General features: G+C 36.6%; 1 protein-coding gene across 5 annotated transcripts in view; it reads left to right on the top strand.

The window, feature by feature from the left end:
- atp11b (ATPase phospholipid transporting 11B (putative)) overlaps positions 1–22,094 on the top strand; it is a 67,377-nt gene that overhangs the window by 40,874 nt on the left and 4,409 nt on the right. The window contains exons 22-31 of one of the 5 annotated variants that reach the window (XM_053683192.1): positions 1,117–1,262; positions 1,374–1,433; positions 2,443–2,570; positions 2,964–3,102; positions 4,128–4,151; positions 4,537–4,602; positions 4,690–4,793; positions 5,579–5,744; positions 10,040–10,125; positions 20,369–20,472. In XM_053683192.1, the coding sequence (XP_053539167.1) occupies positions 1,117–1,262; positions 1,374–1,433; positions 2,443–2,570; positions 2,964–3,102; positions 4,128–4,151; positions 4,537–4,602; positions 4,690–4,793; positions 5,579–5,744; positions 10,040–10,125; positions 20,369–20,459 (1,010 nt within the window). In that variant the 3' untranslated portion in view covers positions 20,460–20,472. Of the gene's footprint in view, positions 1–1,116; positions 1,263–1,373; positions 1,434–2,442; positions 2,571–2,963; positions 3,103–4,127; positions 4,152–4,536; positions 4,603–4,689; positions 4,794–5,578; positions 5,745–10,039; positions 10,126–12,768; positions 13,346–20,368; positions 20,473–22,094 lie in introns of those variants that run through there. The other 4 variants (XM_053683193.1, XM_053683191.1, XM_053683195.1 and 1 more) reach the window with 4 other exon arrangements.

Genomic DNA, 22,094 nt, shown 5'->3' with positions numbered 1-22,094 from the left:
TCCTTCACTCTGCCTATCTCAGTCTGTAATTGACAAGCAACCAGCACAGCCAGATAATTCTCCTGTGAGCAAAAAAAAAGTTGTGCTGTGCTTGAAAAAAAATCATAAGACACCCAGTAAAACCAGAATAAACTCTGACAATGCTTGTCCAAGATTGAGTAATGTATTACTGGTGAAGTGGATGCAGCTGAGTGCAGAATTAACGTTCCTCCTGGACAGGTATGTAAATGCAATCTGTATAACACAAATTGTTTGAATGGCCAGTTTCACATAAATAATCAGATGTGGGTTTTTTTTGTTGTTGTTTTTTTTTTTTTTGCTACAAAGAAAAAAGACTCCTGACCTTCCTTGTAAATCATTATGAGACAGATTGCTTGTCTATAGTCTTAACTTGGCTTTCATGTTAAAACTAGAATGAATTTCCTGGTTACACGATTGCACTTTTTAACTGCACAGTACACGTTATAGAAGGGAATTATGTATGAGTGCAGTATCCAATGCCACCCAGATGAGGATGGGTTCCTGTCCAGGTTTCTTCCTAATGTCATCTCCGGGAGTTTTTCCTTGCCACTATCGCCTCTGGCTTGCTAATTTGGGATAAATTTACACATTTAATATATCTGGAATTTATATATTTTTGTAAAGCTGCTTTGTGACAATGTCCAGTGCTATACAAATAAAATTTAAGCGAATTGAATTTCAGGCAGCTGAATGGCATATGTTAACTAGCTTTGCTAATGATGCTAACATGCTAACCAAAGCTTAGAGCTCATAAGAATTTATTACAAAGGAAAAAAAAAGACAGCAACTTTAGTCATGAATGTCCTCGTAAATCATTATGAGCCCAATTGCACGTTCGTAGTGTTATAACGTTCAAGCAGTACTCCTGTTTACATCTATGAACTGCTTCAGCTGAAAATGTGTGCTTAAGGAAACTCATTAAACTCATTAAATAAGAATCTTTTTGCATGGTGACTCTATCCTTTAGATTACATAATATAAAATGTTCATTTGCAAACATCTAGAATGTAGAAAAGTAGACAAATGTGCATTCATTGTTTTGGAAGGCAGCCTTAATATAGCTTTACTGCTCTAATTAAATTCAATGATCCCCAGGTATCATGGGGAAAGAGGGAAGACAAGCTGTCCGAAACAGTGACTATGCAATCGCTAGGTTTAAATTCCTCGCCAAGTTACTGCTCGTCCATGGACACTTCTACTACATTCGAATAGCAACCCTTGTGCAGTACTTTTTCTACAAGGTACGTTCACAATGTTTTGAGTGTTTACTCCTGGATTTATATTATCGTCACAGAGGAGTGTTGCTTAAATTGTGCTTTTTTTGTGTGTGTTGTTTGTGTTTTATTTTGTAGAATGTGTGCTTTATCACACCGCAGTTTTTATACCAGTTCTTCTGTCTGTTTTCACAACAAGTAAGTCTCTTTTCCATGTTTTGTTATCTATTTGTGTGTGTGTGCTAAACGTCTTTAATAGTATGGGGTTTTTTGTTTGTTTGGTTGTTTTTTGTTGTTTTTTTAATGTCTTTTGATTCTTGTCCTCTGTGCACTTTAACAAGGTGACCGGTCAGAGACAAAACAGGGGCTAATGTATAATTTATAAATGTTGCTTTCTAAAGTTACTCAGGTTGAATAAACAACAGAAAAAGTCACAGAGGCACCAATACTTGTGCTCTTATCTAAATATGTGAATTAGAAACACCCTTAACCTTTCACACACATACCGTGTATGTGTTGCATGTACAGTATGTTCATATTGTGGAAGAAATAAGTACTCATATTTGATGCTGCATTTCCATGTTTCTATGTATAGTTAATATTAAGCATTAACAATCAGACTATTGTTAAATAAATCCTATAAATACAAAGCATATTATAACTGCTTTAATTCACCAATCCCCTAGATATACTTGTTTTTTTCTGAATCAGCTAGAAAAATGTCAAACTTTTTTTTTGTTTGTTTAAGCCTGGGTCTTATGGGTGGTCAGAGCGCCTAATTAATTGCATGGTTGCATCACTGGAGTATAATAAATTTGCGTAAAATGTTAATAACAATGCCACTAATAATGCAGTATATTCTGAGCAAAATGTCACTTCTCACTAATTTAATCCCTTTTTTCAGATCCGAAAAATATATCTTTGTATATAAAGTCGTTTTACAGCTGTTTTTAATATTAAAACTTAAGTTAACATCAAAGTGCTATGCTAATTTATTATGCTAATTTAAAAATTATGACTGAAATGTTTCCTATAGGCCAGATAATGTAATATATGTTAACATTGTTTTTTTTTGGATTCTAAATGGTTCCATCAGCCTAGTAAAGACTGCATAAAAATTTCGATAGCCATATTAAGCCAAGTGTGTTGTTTTGTTTAGTTTTTTCCTTAACAGGGCACATTTCCTACTCATCTGTGTTTTTCACAGACGCTGTATGACAGTGTGTATCTCACGCTGTACAACATCTGCTTCACCTCCCTCCCCATCCTGGTGTACAGTCTCTTTGAACAGCTGGTTCATCCTCACATTCTACAGAGCAAGCCAGCACTTTACAGGTATATAACACACCTCACTCACATCCTGCTCTCATCAACGCTAAAAATACAAAAAAAAATTTGCAACTAATAAAATAATATTCTTCGTATATTTAGATTTGTTTAAATGCAAAGGCCATGCCCCTTTAATGAACCGATAAAAGCCACACCCCTTTATTGGAACTGATGGGTGTGGAGGCCATGCCCCCTTGGTTGGAACTGATAGATGCAAAGGCCACACCCCTTTTATTTGAACTGATAGACGCAAAGGCTACGCCGCCTTTATTGGAATTGATCTAATAATAATAATACTTGTGGTATTAGTAACATAAATGTATAAATATGTGCACCTTTCTTAAAAGTACACATTTATAAACTCATAACGTAATTTTGTAACCTCTGATTTGTTAACAGAGATATCAGTAAGAACTCACTGCTGTCCTTCAAAACCTTTTTGTATTGGACGATCCTGGGCTTCTGCCACGCCTTTGTCTTCTTCTTTGGCTGCTACATCCTGATGGGAGAGGACACAAGTCTAATGGGAAATGGACAGGTCTGCTTCTACACACACACACACACACACACACACTTCCTATTTTTCTTGTTCTGTTTCTTCTTTCTTTCTCTTCTATGTGTGAGACAGAGAAAGAGAGAGAGAGAGCAGTGTTTTGTAGGATTGTATTGTTAGGATTCCTGATTTGCTGGCTAATCAACTCAGCATGTTATATTCAGAATTCATTTACATATAAATTACCCAGATGTGTAGTATTACATATAAATACAGATAGAGCCTCTAGCGTTGTGTACTAAATGCTTGTCTTCTAATTGGAATTAAATGAATTGTCCTTTGAGGACCACACCAAGTGCTAGACAACATAGAATCAATACTCGCAAAGCTTCTTAAGAGTCCTTGTTTTATTTTCTAATGCTGTTTTTTAGAAACTATTGCAATTTACACATTGTGTTTTATTAGTAAAATGGCAAGCTGCTTATTTTTATCTTATTAACTTCAAGAAAGAGAGAAAAAGAGAGGTTGCTATAGCATTCATGAGAACAGGAACTAACTTTTTTTGGATGAAAAAAATTGCTGGCAAATTGCTGTGGTATAAGAGGTAAAATAAAATTCTGTAGAAGTGTTATCGGTAACCCCACTTCACACCACCACATCATTGATTATTTCACTGTAACACCACACACAGTGGTTAATTCCTTACTTATGGCTCAGAAATCCCCTCTTTCAGCATGTTTACTTATGCATATTATTTGCTAGGCTAACCATATGGCTCAGACTGGAACTGCAAATCAAGAGTTTTCTCTTCCTTATTGATTTCATGAGTATTTTGAGGAGTTTGAGAATATTTGTCAAGATTAAAGCTAGTAAAAATTTACAAAACCCCAGCTCCCCGAAGTCATTCCTTTGGTTCTAAAAATATCACATTTTCGGGTGAATTTTGGCTTGGTTCTTTTTTTTTGTTTGTTTGTTTCCTCCCTGTTTTCTTTCACACACCCCCACCCACCTCTTCATTTCTCATCTTTCTCTCTTTGTTTTCTCTCTCTTCACGCTCTGCATGTTTTCAGATTTTGCGAGCTAACAGGCAGCTGGTAAGAGTTGATTGGATTACAGTTGTTGCATGTCTCCCTGTATAATGAGCGTTTGTCACCAGCATTATGATGTCATGCCACCTTTCGATTTTACACACACACACAAAACTCAGTTTTGGAAAAATTCCCTCACCCATGCTTTGCATGACTGGAGGGAAAATTAGCTTCCGATGTTCTCTGGATTTCCTCCTCATTTCAGATTTCAGTCTAATACTCAAGCACTGTTCTTTTATTTTTAATGAAAGCCTGAAGATATTTAGCAGCCGCTTGTTTCCTCAAACATTTGGCATCTGCTAGACTAATCATCAGCTTTTGATATGCTTTTAAATGATATCTAAAACCATGTTTCATTTAAACTTTATAAGCATGCCTTCTTCTTTTGTAGATGTTTGGAAACTGGACTTTCGGTACATTGGTGTTCACCGTCATGGTCATTACAGTAACCTTAAAGGTAAGTGATGTATGTCAGTCGGGGGGGGGGGGGGGAACAGCTCTGAAGAAGACGCTGTTTTAATTGGCTTCTCTTCTGTTATGACAGTTGGCGCTGGAGACACACTTCTGGACATGGATGAACCATTTTGTCACGTGGGGCTCCATCGCTTTCTACTTCATATTCTCCTTGTTTTATGGGGGAATTATATGGTACCTCAGCACTTTATTCTCATACAACACAAAAATCCAAAAAACAGTACACAGTTTCCAGACTTGAAATGAAATGAACATTTAATCAGAACTCAAATAAAATTTGCCTGACAAGGCATCAGGAAATGCAATTAACAAGAATAAGATTAAACAACCCCTAAACCTTAATTTGCTTATATCTGTGATTGGCCATTATCACAGTCCTGCGGCAACAAAATTACATTACCTACTTAACTTTTGTTAGCTGCTTTAACAGGATTATGACTGTGTTAACTGCTGTACCCAGATTACAGTGACCTTTTTAACTGCTGTAGCAGAATTATGACCTCATGAACTGTTGTGGAGGGATTATGACCTCATAACCTGCTCAAACATGATTACCATGACCTTGTTAGACATAGCAGCTTTATGACCTGTCATAGTGGGATATCCATGACCTAGTTAACTCTAGTAGTAATATGTAAGCAGGATTATGACCTTGTTAACTGCTGGAGCTGTAGTGGCACTATGACCCCTTAAAAAGTTGTAGTGGGATTATGACCCCTTAAAAAGTTGTAGTGGGATTATGGCCTTGTTTACTCTTGTAATGGGATCACCATGACCTCTTTAATTTCTCTAGCAAGATTAGCTTGACTGCTGTAGTTTACTGCTGTAGTTGTTAGCTTGAATGAGGTCCTGTTAGCTGATGTTAATTTGCTATTGTTAGCTACTTTAACATCTCCTTTGGGAAGATGTGAGCTTGTTTTTGTACAAGGACATAATACCTTATCTCCCTTTCCCTTCAGGCCATTTCTCCACACGCAGGACATGTATTTCGTCTTTGTCCAGCTGTTGTCCAGCGGCTCAGCCTGGTTCGCCATCATCGTCATCGTCATCACCTGCCTGTTCCCCGATGTCATCAAGAAAGTGTTTTACAGACACCTACATCCCACCAGCACACAGAAGTCTCAGGTCAGAATATGTTTCCTCCATCTAAACACACTAACGGTTGTAACGATCAGCAAAAGCCGGACTGAACATGGTGTTTTGCATGAATTAATTTCAAGACGTGTGCAATGAATTTAGCTGTCTTGAACACCGCATAAGCTGATACTAATAGACCGGAAGCATGTCACTCAGCACAACTCAGCATGGCTTGTCAGCAGCAAACACTCATGACCTCATTCACTGTAACATGCTCACAGAACTGCATTGAGACTAAATGATCTTGATGTATACAAACCACATCCTGTGGAAACTTTATAGCTTTACATTCTGATATTTACCTTTAAGAAGAAAAGGTTAAAAATCAGATTGCATTGTGGTGAGTGTGTGATGTTTTTCTCTTTAACGATAATGTCACCTTCCTCCTCTTTCTGAGAAGCTGAAGAGACAAAGACCTGTGGAATAACTGGTCGACCCACACGGAGTTCCTCTTTATTGTAAAATGTAAAAGTGTTTAAAGCCTCACTCAGGATAGGTACACTGATGCACCATGACATACGGTATTTACCAGTGCTCCATGCACCAAAGACTTCCAAAAAGTGTAAATAAATAAACTGTATAAGTACTTTGGCCCCACTTGATCCTTTCCACATTTTGTAGAACTAAAAGGGACTTGTTTGGGACAATATGTCAATATGTTTGAGAATTATTTACAAATAATTCTTGTGATCAACTCCTGCTCAGAAGATCAGAAGTCGCATAATTAGTTGAATGGAGTTGACCCACGTCCAACTAAAGTGTCATGTGATCTCTATATAAATACACCTGTTCCTAGAAGAACCCAGAATTTGTCAGAGAAGCTAAAGGCTGATTTATATTTATTCGTTAACCTGTCTGGCATAGGGAGGGGGATCATGGTTAAACATGGCATGCAGAGACTTGCTAGTGCGCAATCCCTCCAGCGTACACGTTACACGCTGTACGTCTCTTCGGTGCTGTGCATTAGATGACCGCCGATTGGTTGGCCGGGAGGTATGTCTGATTGCATACACGGAAACGATTTGATGAGATGTGATATTTCTTCCATGGGTTTGATTAAATTCATTAATTAAAACACCTTGCAACAGAAATGGCTAAAAATGCTCTGTAAAAATTGTAGGTTTAAGCATATTCTATTCATATTCACTCAGTTTGTTTAGTTTCTCAGACTGGCATCTTTAATGAAACATATCAAAACTCTTGCACTCTCTTGAACTCAAGCAAGTTTTTCATGTGTTTCATGTTTGCTTCACACACGGCAACATGATCACATTATTGTACGATGGATTTATTTCTGGAATACTACAATCATGATATTGTGTTCATGTCGACTGTAGTTCATTATAATTAAGCAATATTGCAAGAGTAAGAGCGTGGTTATACTGAATATTGGCACGACTGTGATTCTCCACAAATAACTGATATTTAGCACACGATATGGCCAAATGTTCCGTTTATTTTTGTTCCGCTAGTGGAAATAGATCCAGGAGAAGCTACACTCTCTCTGTAGCACATTGATTAGCTGGCTAGCTTGCTCACATTAATTTGTACATCCCTGTTAAAGGTGCATCCTTTGAAATTGGTGTCCCTTCTTCCTTTTCACCTTAATCTGATGAGCTTTCATGTTTTAAGTCGAGTTATATTCCTGAAAAGTATAGTTTGCTATGATGTCCACAGATGATGTCGCTAACTCTACAGTACTAAGTGGAATTTAAGTGGCGAACACAGACGAGTGGCGTTATATAGACAGTGTAATGTCCCAGTGCTGTTGTAGGATATATACGCACTCTTGGAACGCTGCTCAACCAATCAAATCAGTTTACTGGAACGAACTGTTTTATAATTGTCATTTGAATCCTGCAGGATTGCACACTTTACTTTCTCTTTCTTCTAATGGACTCTCAATAAACACACAGTGGAGGTGGTGTAAACCGAGCAAATTAAAATATCAAAAATCGAAATAAAATCTAAAGCATCAGTGATTGAAAGTATTGTGATCAATTTAAACACTAGTTTAATTGAAGTGCTTTGATCTAAGATCTGCTCATGCTGCTCAATATAGACAAGTTGAAACACTTCAGAAATGCTTTCTGTGAGAATTCACTTGTTTTATGATTAATCTCACAAGGTTCCCCATCACTGCAGCATTATGTCCATCTTATCTCCTATTTATTATTCCTACAGTGAAACACAGAACTTGCATTGTTTCTCGGCCCTTCCAGACAGCAATTCAGTAAATCCAGGTGTGTTTCATGCAACAGCGCCTCCTAGAGGATACACTCTGGTTATGTGCAAGTATAAATATGTGACCCTGTGTGAGCATGCGTGCACAATGTTCTGAGAGGCGCACACACACACAGCCTTAAACAGCCTCATGAAGCTGATGTTTTTCTAATCTTCAGAATTCTCCAGTTTGGTGAGTCTGTGCCAACCCACGTCAAGGTTCATACAAATATATGATTATACAAATATATGATTTGTATTTCTGAGGCGCTTTTCTGCTCACCATGGTTATAAAGAGTGGTTATTTGAATTACTTCCATTCAGTTCAAACCAGTCTGGCCAATCTCCTCTGTCCTCTCTCATCAACAAGGCATTTCCACTCATAGATTGTTCTAGACTGTTCTTTTCAGTTCACTCATAGACTGTTCTTTTCAGTTCCTGTGCAAATTATAGAGACTGCTGTGTGTGTAAATCCAAGGAGGTTTCTGAAATATTCAAACCACTTCCAACAACCACGCCATGGTCAGAGTCACTGAGATGACATTTTCTCCATTCTGATGTTTGATGTGAACATTAACATAAGCTCTTGACCTGTATCTATATGTTTTAATTCATTGTGCTGCTGCCACATTATTGGCTGATTGGATAATCACATGAACGTACAGGGTCGTAAAGTCATATTAAACTTTTAAATATCAGTCTCCCAAAAAGGTCACATGATCACACTTGTAATCTCTCTTACTGATGCAAGTTCACTTCCATAACTCTGAAAGAGGCCATAGATCAGTGTTACAGCGAGTCCCAGTGAGAGAGAGACTGATTTATCAGTCTTTTCTGTGTGTTATGGTGAGACTGTGTGGTGTTGCCTTTGAGGTCTATAGGTTTTTTTGTTTGTTTGTTTGTTTTTTCTGGTACAGCGTGTTTCAGTCTTATTCTGTGTTCACACAGCTATGATTTGTTTTTCTCTGTATGTAGGTTGCTAGTTGGCATTTCTGATTTGAGGTCATTGTTTGTTGCCATTGTTTCTCCAGTAAGAGCTAACTACAGAAACTGTCATGCACATTTTGTGTGTGGATGTGTGTCATATGTTAATTAAGCAAAACTTAAACCAGGTTGACCCTTCTAAAGGCAAATTAAAATAATTGTGTGCTTAATTATTGTATTAAATTGTAATTCATACATGCACCCAGTAATTCGGTTTATTAGAGGCTAATCAGACCCAGGATTTTTCTCCAAAACAGATGTTTATATATATATATATATATATATATATATATATATATATATATATATATATATATATATATATATATATATATATATATATATATAAATTATTGTTTTATTTATTTTCCCTCCCAAAATATCAGAAATGGATAAAGCTCATAAGTTAAATTTTCCTTCATCTTGTGTTGGAAGGAGTATCTGATAGGAACAAAAAAAAAATACTTTTAAATTGAGCAATGTGATGTTATAATATCAATATTGTGATGAAAGGTTTCAATACACTTCTGAGATATTGTGATATCTGAATAATTTTTAAGCATTTTTATTAGAATAAATTTCATTGCAATCTGTATGGAAGCAGCTTTAAAATGTTGTGCATAATTTTTACATTTATTTCAGAAGCAAAAATGTTTATAATGTCTTTGAGAATCATTTGATATTTTTGTCATATCGCCCACTCCTGATACTTAACACTTTACATGATTGGCTAGAATTGTTCCTCACATCTCACTTGCTGCCAATTTCATTCCAGTAAAGGTTCAATTCAATTAACAATAAACTTTGCAGAAATCCAGACGTGGATTTTTATATCTATTGAACATCCCCAACATCCTCTCACGTTATCAAGACATTTCTTAGATTCTTATTTGCATAAATGTAAAGTTTGCACAGTCACTTTGCCTCCTTTCTCTATACTAATGACTGCCTGCCAGTGTGAATGCAGGGTTAAAATGTCCAACTGTGAGTGTGTGTATGTTGCTCTATGTTTGTGTCCTTGTCCTCTTATTACTGATCCTGTGTGTGTGTTTTCACCCCCTTCTCTCGCTCTGTAGATGTACTCCAACCGAGTCGCTATAGGTGATGACTTCATCGCTCTGCAGCCACTCTCCAGAGCCAAGAATCAGCTGGGCAAGATTAGGTAGAGTAGGCTGAGCCATTTAACCCTTCAGTGTCGTGCTGCATGCTGTAGTCACACCCAACTAAACAGCATTCAGAGGAGGGCGAGAGAGAGAGAGAGAGAGAGAGAGAGAGAGAGAGCGAGCGAAGCTGTGTTCCAATACTGTTTTAACACACTTTCCCTTCGGGTTGAGCGCTTCCTGCCATCTTGGAAGCTGTAGGAAACGAGTTATGACTTAAAGATATAATTATACAAATGCTAAAAATCTGTACATCATTGGTTCTCAAAATGGGGTTTGTGATATCTATTTATTTATTTGTTTGTTATTTTGCTACAGTGGATGAAATCACAACCTATCATAGATAATACGATTTATCATATTTATGTTTATAACTTGTATTTATAATTGAGTTCTGAATTGCATGGGTTTAAATCTAAATCTTTATCACTCAAGAACAAGTTGGGCCTAATGTGATCTTTGGAATTAAAAATAATAATAATAATAATAATAATAATAATAATTGTGTGTCCAATAAATAGGCAGAATATCTGGCACACACTTGAATAATAGTTAAATAGAAAAATAAACCTGTGCTGAGAGGGCCAGTGGAATCTATTAAGCGGTCGCTGGCTCTAAAAAGGTTTGAGAACCACTGTGGTACATGACAGTGTTACTTTATTCTGCCATCTGGTTTGAGTTTTAAACAGATTAAGTCTGTACATTTCCGAGGAGATTGCTTCACAGAGCAGTGCATCCCAACACACACTCATCCCGTTGTACTGCATGGTGACCACTCTTGTGATATTATTTGAAATAGCACATCAACTATGAGGACAAAGCTAACAAGGGTGTGTTAATCAGTATTGGACATCAGACAAGGAAAAAGAAAAGTGAGCGAGCTGATAACTGCAGTCACACAGTTCACCCTGCATGTCTGCCCGAGTCAACCTGCATGTCCTTATATGCACATTTCCATCCTTATTTTTAATTTAAATGAAACATTTTACCGCAAAAGCTCTCAACTTGCAACAAATGAGGACTGACCTGATGGTTAAAAATAATATTACGGTTGTAATTAGAGGTGGCACGATACCACTTTTTATATCACAAAAAAAAAAGGAAATACTGAAACATTATCAACCAATATTGATGCTTATCCTGTTATTTATTTATTTTTAATGACAAAGATTTTTTTTTTCTTTTTTAAACTAAGGCACTTAAAAATGACAGGAAAAAATACATAGCTTATGCAAAACTGCACTTTTATTTTTATTTTAAATGATTTTTTTATTAATTATATATATATATATATATATATATATATATATATATATATATATATATATATATATATATAAAAAATAAATACAGGAAATATATAGATGAGGATGATAATGATCATCAAATGAGTCCTGACAAAAAGTACAATCGAGGCTCTTTATAGTAATTATTTCCATTTCCAAAAACAATTTTTTGTTGTTGACCTTGGGCCATGTAGCCGACTTTATCCTGCGTTGCACTCTGATATTTTAGGCTAGATTTGTTACAGAATCACATCATTTTTTTCGCCAATATCTGATTTTTCCATCATATCCTTTATGCCTGTATCACATATATATCATCTCTAGTTGTTACACAGTAGGTGTGGTTTCAAGCACAATCTGATTTTAGCATAAACATCAAACTAAAGCAGCTTATTTGAATTAAATACGTCTGGATTTAATTTTATTCAGGTGATTCAGTGCATGTTACACCGCTAACCTGCTAAACTGCTATGCCATATGTGCATGTGCACAATTCTCATTTGTTTTCATTTGATGGCACTCATTTTTCCTTTACCTCAGGCTGATGTGAGCACTATAATCTAGGTCTTAAATTTTTTTTTAACCCAGCATGCATGCACCAGAAAGAGCAATGCTCAAACTTTTTATAACTAACACACCTGAAACTGGCACGGCCTCAAACTCCTTTTTATCGTAGGCTGCATGGGCCAAAAAAAAGGGAATAATCCCTTTTTTTTCTTTTTTTTTTTTTTTTTTTTTTTTTAATATAATTTATTGCTATGAGCAGAGAACATGATCTCCAGTCCAGCTGACATGAGATTTTTCTTTTTTTTTAATCATTAATCTAAATGTTTTTTGTTTTTTTTGTAGTAAATAAGTTTACTACGGAACGATAAGTCACTCTGGCCTGGAAGTTCTCACTAAATTCTATCTGCAGGCATTTTATACATATTTATCATCTTTATACAGCCTAAAGAATGTTTACAATTATAAAATGTATATTTTACGTCCGTGGGGCGCTACAGCACCATGTTAACATCTGAAAGTGCAGCTAGTATATCATCACCAGTCACAGCAATTTTCATTCATCAAGTCAGACACATGACTTCTGGACTAGCATGCCAGTAATAACCGTAATAAATGAGCATGATTATGCTTGTATAATTGCAATTATGCTAATACATTGCTAAATCACAGGCCAAAAAAGTGGCATATATTCCAGAAAATACGGTAACAGAATCTCATTTCAGCACTGTCTCTGCAGTGGACCAATGGCCATTTTCTTGCTCACTCCTCTTTTTTTTTTATAACGCTTTTTTCCCCTCCGTTCTCCTGTTTTTGTCGGTTTGGGAGCCTTAACCAGCTGTTTTGTCCTTCCAGATGGAAGAGGATAAAGTTTCAGTCGGCTCAGAATATGACTCTGCTGAAAGCAGGGACAGAGGGGAGGACAATTGGCAACTGCTAGCTGCTTCTTCTTCCTCTATCCATCACACAGTTCCCCCCTTTCCCTAGGTAGTACTGCCCAGCCTAGACCTGTGTGTGTGTGTGTGTGTGCGTGCGCAATCGATCACAGGTCATGGGGAAGGTTCATGTTTCGGTTCTGCTCCATCATTGTGTGTACTCTGTACTGTGTCATCCATCCGTCAGAGCCTGTGTGTTCTGATCCTCACACTCGTGCCTTCAAGATGTGCATGCTTTTAAATCATTCAATCATTACCTATATTTTTGCAGTATATTTTCAGAAAAAAATAGTTTACGGTACTTTTTTTTTTGTTTTTTTGTAAAATCGAGATATCATAACTGGTACTATAATGGGAAAGCATGTAATGATTTTTTTAAAAATATACTTGTTCAGGTATTTTTATATGATTATAAATGATTTATATGTGGCTGTATGAAGGTGTTTTATGTTACTGTGTCTATCTTCATTACCAATAAATGTGTACTGTCAAGCAGTGTTTAGCTTCAGTAATCAAATTCATTGTTTACAATTACATTGTGAACAACTGATTTGCTAATATCCTTTGTGTTCTGATATGAAATATGTGCATTGATAATCACCTCTCACCAACAAGCACAAGCTACACCACATTATTACACCACAGTGCTGTTGATGGTATTGATTAATTTTCTATAACTGCAGCTCTGACTGTAGTTTCAGTTTATATTCATGTGCTCGTTCTAATATGTTATCGTTTCTAGAGTAACATTTCATTCTCAGCAATATACAATGTACAGTGGATGCTCTACATAAACAGATTTTTAAAAGTTTACAGATTTCTCTGTAAGGAGAGATGTGTATATATTTAAAAATTTCTGGAAGGAGTCTCTACACTTACTGCTTTGTAACAGTCAGAGGTAAAGCTGTAACTTAGTTTATAGACATCTTCGGGACAGAGGAGGTTACACTGAGGTTTCTTGCTGACATGACAAGCTGTGGTGTTTTTTGTCTTATTATCTTCAAGAAAGTGAAAAATAGAGAGGCTGGTGAGGGAGCAACTGTTTATATCTGCTATAACATAAGTGAGAACTTGTTCCCTGACATTCGACAATATTAAATGTAACTATAAACAGATAAGTTTGAAATGTCATTAATTAATAAATTACAAATATTACAGTTGTATAAATTGACTGTTGTATAGTCGGAATAAACCACTCCAGGACATGCTACTGTAGGAAATTAATCAACATCAGAGTGGTAACAGTAACTCCACTTCATCACACCACGTTGTCGTTGGTTGTTTTACTAGAACAGCATGACATGGTGTTTTATTCCTTAGAGCTCTTGTGTGGTGAACCTAATCAAGAACAAAATGCCAAGCTCCTTTGCCCACAATGCAGATGATAATTATATTGCAACATAATATATAACCAAATATGAGCCTTTGTGTGTGTGAGATTGTAGCATTGTCTCTGCTTCATATCAAACAGGAAGCTCATTTGATTAACGACTCTGCAGGTTTAATTTCAGCTCATTAAAGATGTTGAGTGTCTCAGTACAGATGCTCCATTTGTCATTAAGCAGCTGCTGTTTCACTTTAACAAGTTTTACAGGTAGCCAAAGCAATTACATGTGAATTCTTATAATAAAATAGTAATGATAATACACACCATCAACACAAACTAACTAGTCTATACAGTCTATAGAATTGTATTATGTATAATCTACAATGGGCACATTGGCAGTGTGCTTTCTCAGGCTGTAACATACTTTAATACAGTTTCACTCAATCTACACTCACATTACAAGGTTCTCTTCACAGTTGCTTGCTCAGATCAGATCTGTCTGGCTTGATGGTTCATTTATACAACTCCAAGTGATGCATCTCTGTGAATAATGTGAACACACCTGTCCTCTGAAATGCACATAGATTTCTTAGGCAAATTTTTAAACACTTGGATTTATTATGTTCCTTTATATTTTGCTTGAATCAGTTCCCTAAATATTGTGTAAATCACCAATTTCCTCATCCTTCCACTGTTTACAATATAATAAATATAGCTGCAAGCAGCAATTATCGGGGTTCAAGCCGTTTAGGGCCCTTAAAGACGTTAAAAGTTATTACTTAATATTGTGCAATCCTATAAGCACCTAAATCAAAGAAAAACCAAAATAATTTAAAGAAATATCCTCCTTCAATAAGCTCATCTAATAGCTGCTGAACATTGATTGACAGATGGTGGCCATGTTTTTCAAGATTCACAATTGTCCTCATATACACTGGTTGGACCTTGGACAAGGACAATTACTGCAAGATTTATTTATCATGTGTCTTGGACCAATGGTTCCACATTTAGTGCCAATTTAATGTTTTTTTGTTGTTGTTGTTATAGCATGTTATAGCATTTTTCCTGTTTTTTTTTTTTTTTTTTAGATTTTTAGATCTGTCCTCAGATTGAGCCTATATATAAGTAGCCCAAGTTTGGTGAAAATATCCATTCTGTTCCATTCCGTTATAGAGTTATAGCCGTTTTAGTAAAAGAGGGAACACCCACTTCAAATGTTTTGATGTGCTCTTGCAATGGTAGATTAAGAGTTCAACTTTTTTTTCGATAATTATTTATCTGAATAGTCCAAAAAATTGTCCTGCACTAGTTTTGTTTCAGTTGAGTAAAAAATCTAGGACTACTTTGCAAAACCCTGTTTTTAAAATAATCTCAAATATTTCATGAACAATTTGATTGACAGCACTGCTCCTAGAGGCAAAATTGTTCAGAATGAGATCTATCAGATGATACAAAGAACATGTGTATATCTGAAACATTGGGTAATATACTCATTTACACACCATTTATACAACCACTGTATTATAGTTTTTTTTTTGTTGGTTTTTTTTTTTGTTTTTTTTTACTGTAATAGCGCAACCAAGTGGCCAAACTCCATAATTTTTGTGACTTGACTTTAGACTGAGCCTTTACATAAGTGTACCAAGTTTGGTGAAAAGATTTATTTCCTTTTTAAGAGTTATTATTATGTAACTATTGTGGCCATGTCCACTACCTTGACTTTTGGCATGGCATTGAAGCGTAAAATTGAAAGTCCAACTTTTCTTGATAAATATTTATAAATAGACTCCAGAGAATCATGTAGTACTTGTTTCGTTGAAACTGAGTGAAAATCATATGGCTAGTTTGCAGAAGTAGGCTTTTAATATTATCAGAAATATTTACCGAAGGGTTTGACAGACACCACTGGTTCTTGAAGAAAAGTTGTTTAAAATTAGATGTCCTATTATTTTATATATATTATTTGTGCTTTTTCAAAACACTGCGTTATATACAACCGTTAACGACAACATAAATCGTGATCGTGCCACTTAGTTGCCAGTTTTTTTTAAAAAACCTGGCACAAACCTCTTAGACCAAGAGTCAAATAAGTACACCAAGTTTCAGTCTGATCGGTCATTGTTAACCTTGTCTAATAGCTGCTAAATTCTGATTGGCCAATGGTGTCCATGTTTTTCAACATACGTGAATGTCCTCACAGACTATGATGGTACCAGAGACAAAGACACTGCAAATTTTGAAGTCAGTCAGATCAACGGTTCCATAGTTACCGCTAATTAAATTTTTTTTTTTTTTTTTTGTTATTATAGTGCCATTATATGTGACAAAACCGTGCCCTTTTTTGTGCAACCAAAGATTGACCTCATACATAAGCATGCCAGGTTCGGTGAAGATCTCATTTCATTCACGAGTTATAGCCATTTACGTAAAAAAAAAAAAAAAAAAAAAAAAGTGGCCACGCCTACTTCCTGTGTTTTCACATACCATAGCTATCTCGAGTCGAAAGTTAAAACTTTTTTTTGATAATTATTGATAGAGACTCCATAGAATCGTTTGGCACTGGTTTGGTCCCGATCGGACGAAAACCTCAGGACAAGTTCACAAAAGTAGGTTTTTCGGAAAATCCAAGACTGCAGAAACATTTTAATGATAGAAATGAAATGAACTCAAAGATGTATGTTTTGTTCGTCTGGTCCCAAGGATTCCATAGATATAAGACACTCTGTGACAAACGCTTCAAAAGTTATGGCAATTTTTCTATAAATGCTCACTATAGCACCTCTACAACACTGTAGTACTCTGGGGTACTACCGTCCCTCAAAGTTTCAGCTCTCTACGACTTACGGTTTGGTCTCCACAATCATTTTTAGGGCAGAATAATAATAATCATTTAAAAAATTCTTACAATTACAGTAGGGTTTCAGCTCTTCAGGCTTGAACCGCTAATAACAATGGTAATAGTAATATGTAGTATCAGTTTCTTCCTTTTTTTTTTTTTTTTTTTTTTTTTTTAATAAACGTTATTACAGGGTGTTTGCAGATTCTAAAAACATTTACATTTTGCAAAATTTCAAAGCATTAAACTTGAGGATATCGTAGTTCTGTTCCAGTAACATACTGAAACATTACACACTAATCTCTCTGTTATACATACATACACACACACACACACACACACACACACACACACACACACACACAAGTCATTTCACAATCTCTCAGATGCCGTAAGTTCCTCCACACATCAGTAAGGTGAAGTCATGATGTGTAGGTTAAACAGAATGGAGCACATCATCACTCACTCTCCACAGATCTCTGCACGTCTAATTTATTACTTTAAGATTTTTATTGATCTCCTTCAATCATAGTCTGCAATGGCACAAGGGGATTTTTTAGCAGTGTATAGGAATGTAAAGGCTTGTTCAGAAAGAACCACACTAGTATTTATCTTCATGGATGCATGACATATACATCTTTACTTTCATATTCAAATTTCCTGATGTGCTTTTATTAGATCTGTGGTGGAGGTTAATGATGACACGCTAAACACTATGGCTGTGTTTCAATAGCAAACTACTGTGCTATTCCAGATGATGATGAATATACATATTACATCCTTATGTTGCTCATTTATCAAACAAATAAAGGAGCGTTTGACCTTTTTTTTTTTTTTTTTTGGCGGTGCAGAACAGAAAGGGGTGGGGCATGTAGCAGAGGCAGAACAAGTTAAACTTCAGCTAGAACAGAACCACAGTCCATCACTGGTTAGTGGTTGGATAAGAGATGAATCGATACTGATACTGGTATTGAATATCGGTCCAATATGGTGCTCATTTACTCGTACTGCTCCGATACAAAGATCCATGATCATGGACGTAATCCTAGTGTACACTGTCGCCCTAATGAACAGACGACACACATGACCGCTATCTCGACGCAGTCTGTAATTAAATATGTCAATCAAGCATAGACTGCAAACTGTGCTCTGTGAAAGTATCAACAGGATTAACCACAGCATTTTTCGATCTTTTAAGAGCGCAAGGATTAGGACGGCCGTCCTGAGCGTGCAGAACAGTGTCGGCGAGCGTGCTCATTTATTTATCCTCATTTATTATTAAACACACATCATCATCATCATCACAGCTTCAATATAAAACTTAGCATGAGGAGTTCACTGCTAGCAGCACAAGACAGCAACCAACATAAATATATATATATATATATATATATATACACACATATATATTTTTATTCTAATCTATTGTTTGCAATATCTTCTTTGAGATCCTGTAGAAAACGAAAGGTATCTGTATACATGTGTATTATTATAAAACCAGGAAAACTTTACAGTGTTTAAACAAATCTTTTACACGCAGAATGAGTAGATAATCTCATACTTGGCGTCTTTAATGGATTGCAGTAGCTGACGCTGCGTTTTCAGTTTGCAGCTTTTTTTTTTTTCTTTTTTTGCAAAACTGAGATGTGGCATGTCTCTGAGGGATTTGTTTAAATGGAAGATGTGTGAGGCGTTGTTTGCTTAGTCATCAGGATGAGGCCGTGAAGATTTAGCCAAGGAGGAGATTGTAAACAGATCGACTGATCGACTTCCCTTTGCATTTGCGCAGTGCAGTTTAGTGTGATCTGTACGAGAGGAATCAGGAGTCTTTAGTAGTTTATCAGAACAATGGGGAAACTAGGGGTGTAAAACGCTTCCGCAAGATACGATACGATTTCGATTCTTACGGCAATGATTTGAGATTCGACGACACCAAATGAATGAATCTGCTACAATACGATACGTTCCGATTCAATTCAGTACCCTCAGATCGATATCGATATGTGACCAACTTTGTTAAATACTGCTACCAAATCTCTTTTTTGTTCTGATGGCAGAGTTGAGATGTTTCTGGGGCAAAATCTGTTCAGAAGCTATTAAATGATTTGCACATCAGTTTAAATATATGAATTTTTTTTTACACACCATTTGTTCTTTTTCTGTAATCAATGACAATCAATGAATTCATTTCATATTCCTTTTAACTTCCATCTTTCACCCAAATCAACCAAGACATGTTATGGAGCTGAAGCTTATAGCTACCAGTTTAGCATCCCCCCCCCCCCCCCCCCCCCAACATCACCCCATCTGTCTGAGTCAGTAAATAAATGTTGACCATATTACCCAAAATTCCTTTCTCTTTGTAATTCCAAGTTTAAGCCACACCCTTTACCTGAACCTGACACTGTGTGCTGAGATAGAAAGTGATGACGTCATCTCTTTTTTAAATAACAGTGCACCAGAAAACGCGATTCTGTCTGAGACGCTGAAGCTGACTCATAAGATGCAGGTTTTAGTGCACAATGCTAAACTGGTGGATATAAGCTTCCGCTACTTGTTAGCAACTTTGTAGCTCAAAGATTGATTGTAGTGAACGTGATCCACAGAGGATACGTGCACACAGGAATGCTGCTGATCTGTGGTTGAATTTGTCCTGGTCACATGCAGGTGAAGGATGTCCTCTTCCTCTGACCAGAGCTCCATCCATCACTCTTATAGATCAACTGTGGGCTTTATATATAATTTCTACACACACCACGTCCCTCATCCATCCTCTGTGTGTGTGTGTGTGTGTGTGTGTGTGTGTGTGTGTACACGTGTGCATTTGTGTGTTCATCACAATTCAGAACAAAAACTAACTTTGTACATTCATTAATCAGTGTGTTGTGTTTACAATGCAGTGAGATGATTATTTCTGAGATAATAATGTTTTTATCCCTCATGTTTATTTTTCTTGTCCAATTTCTCCTGTTCTGTTCTGTCTTCTCTCTTTTTTCTCTGTATTCTCTTTTTCCTTTTTTTTTCCCACATCTTTTGTCTGTTTCAATCTTTCTTTCCTGCTCTGTCCCTTTGTCCATCTGTTTCACTGCTCTCCTTTCCCCTTTGTACCTCCCCATCTATCTGTCTGTCTATCTCTCTTTTTCTATCTTATGTTTCACTTTTCTACAATCACTTTTCTCAATTCTCCTTTCAATTTCCTTTTCTCAATTCTCCTCAAAATCTCTCCTCCTTTTCTCCTCTTTTCCATCTCTTTCTCCTCAAAATCTCACCTGTTTTTCTCTACATTTTTCCATTTATCTCTCCTGAATCTGTCTTCTCTCTCTCTCTCTCTCTCTCTCTCTCTCTCTCTCTCTGCAGTGTAACGAGGCGTACCAAGGCATTGCCTGTATGGACTCGGTGTCTTGTTTCCCAGAAGGCCGTGGTATCTGTGGCTTTCTGGAGCGACTGAAGCGAGCCAACAGGTGCCAGTTCTCTCTCTCAAACACTCCTGAGGAATATTAGAGCGGAACCATTAGCATTCGCTGCTGCTGAAGCGAAAGGGTGGTCGGGGTTTTTTTTGTTGTTTTGTGGGGGGGGGGGGTTTTTGGGGGGGGGGGGGGGGGGGGGGGTTTATGAGGAGAGAGCTGAGTGGGTGGAGCCAGCTGAGCTAACATGCCTTTACCTGTAGTTTCAGAAAATCTCGGGCTATAATGCACTTATGAGTCTGTCCTTTTCTCTCTGTCTATTCTTTAACACTGGCATTTTCTTCAGTCTGTCCTTTTCTTTAAAATCCTTTTCTTAAAGACTCTGTCGTCTTAGAAACGTCACTCTGGACATTAGACCATTTAATTCATCTATTATTCTCAGTGAATGTTAGACCATATTTAACTGTTTGGAAATGTCGCCTCCTAGTTGAGTGTTTGTGTGTGTTTTGGCAGTTTTTGGACAGCGTGCTTTCATACTGCACTCTCCTTCCCAAATTTATGTCCTCATCTGTCTTTGATCCGCACTTTGGGAAGTGTCCATGTGCACAAAAGCTGAGACGAGCACTCAGTTCTGTTAAAGGGACAGGGTGGTGTGAAAAAGTGACGATTTCGATTTTTCACCAAACTGCCCCTTAACGCTCAAACACTGCCACTGGGGTGAAACTTAAAACAATGGGTCAACACAGCAACATAGCTAGGAAATTATTTTCGAGGGGAATGAGGAAATATGCTAAATTATAGTATAATTATACGTGTGATGCATGCGACGCAAGAGATATAGGAAATGAAATGCTTTTATGACAGTTCCGCTGAAAATAATTTAAATAACATACTAGTAATATGATGGAAATTGCATCTTGCCTTATGAAACAGGAAAAATTACATGATTCTGATCGCTTAATCCTGTTTCTCCAGATTAACACAATTAAACAAAATAAGTTTGTTTGACACTGGACATTATTATAGCACAGTTACAGTGTAGAACAGTGTTGTTTAACATAGGCTTGTACGATATATTACAGTATAATCTCTGCAGGATATTACACTGCCACCATGTGCAGTCATGTTTACTCCTAATATATTGTATTACCAGACTTGCTGTTTTACGCAAGCTGCGCAGGAGCTCCGCAGTTTCACATCAGAGTACGCTAGCTATCACTAAAAAACACGCCAATAAAATGGAAGACGAGCCAATTTGACATTCATCTGAAATGATCGGAACGATCCGATATGTACCGACACCACCTGGAAGCCCCGCCCCTTTTCGCATGATCTCTATTGGACTCGCATTGTGAAAATAGAGAATTATTATTATTATGAAATAAAATCCGATTAGCATGTTTGATGTTCGATGAGCTTACATTAGACATGCGTATATTTAACATCAGTTAACTATATTTAGTAGGTATGCCGTTGAATCAGCTCGTCAAAAATGGCACAAAATTTTTTATGTTAAAAGATGAAATTCATCTTACAATATTGTGCCAAATCTAACACTACAAAAAATATTATCAGTGATTTATAATTAACGAGCCTGTGGCAGGCTCGGACGCACTGTGCCACCGACGCATTCAGACACTTTGAGCAGCAGATCAAGAGTGAAAATGTGGAGGTTAGAT

Source organism: Ictalurus punctatus, chromosome 10, assembly GCF_001660625.3.
Source record: "Ictalurus punctatus breed USDA103 chromosome 10, Coco_2.0, whole genome shotgun sequence".
Lineage (NCBI taxonomy): Eukaryota > Metazoa > Chordata > Actinopteri > Siluriformes > Ictaluridae > Ictalurus > Ictalurus punctatus.
The sequence above is the reverse complement of the archived record's forward strand: the minus strand, read 5'-3'. Positions and strand labels throughout refer to the sequence as shown.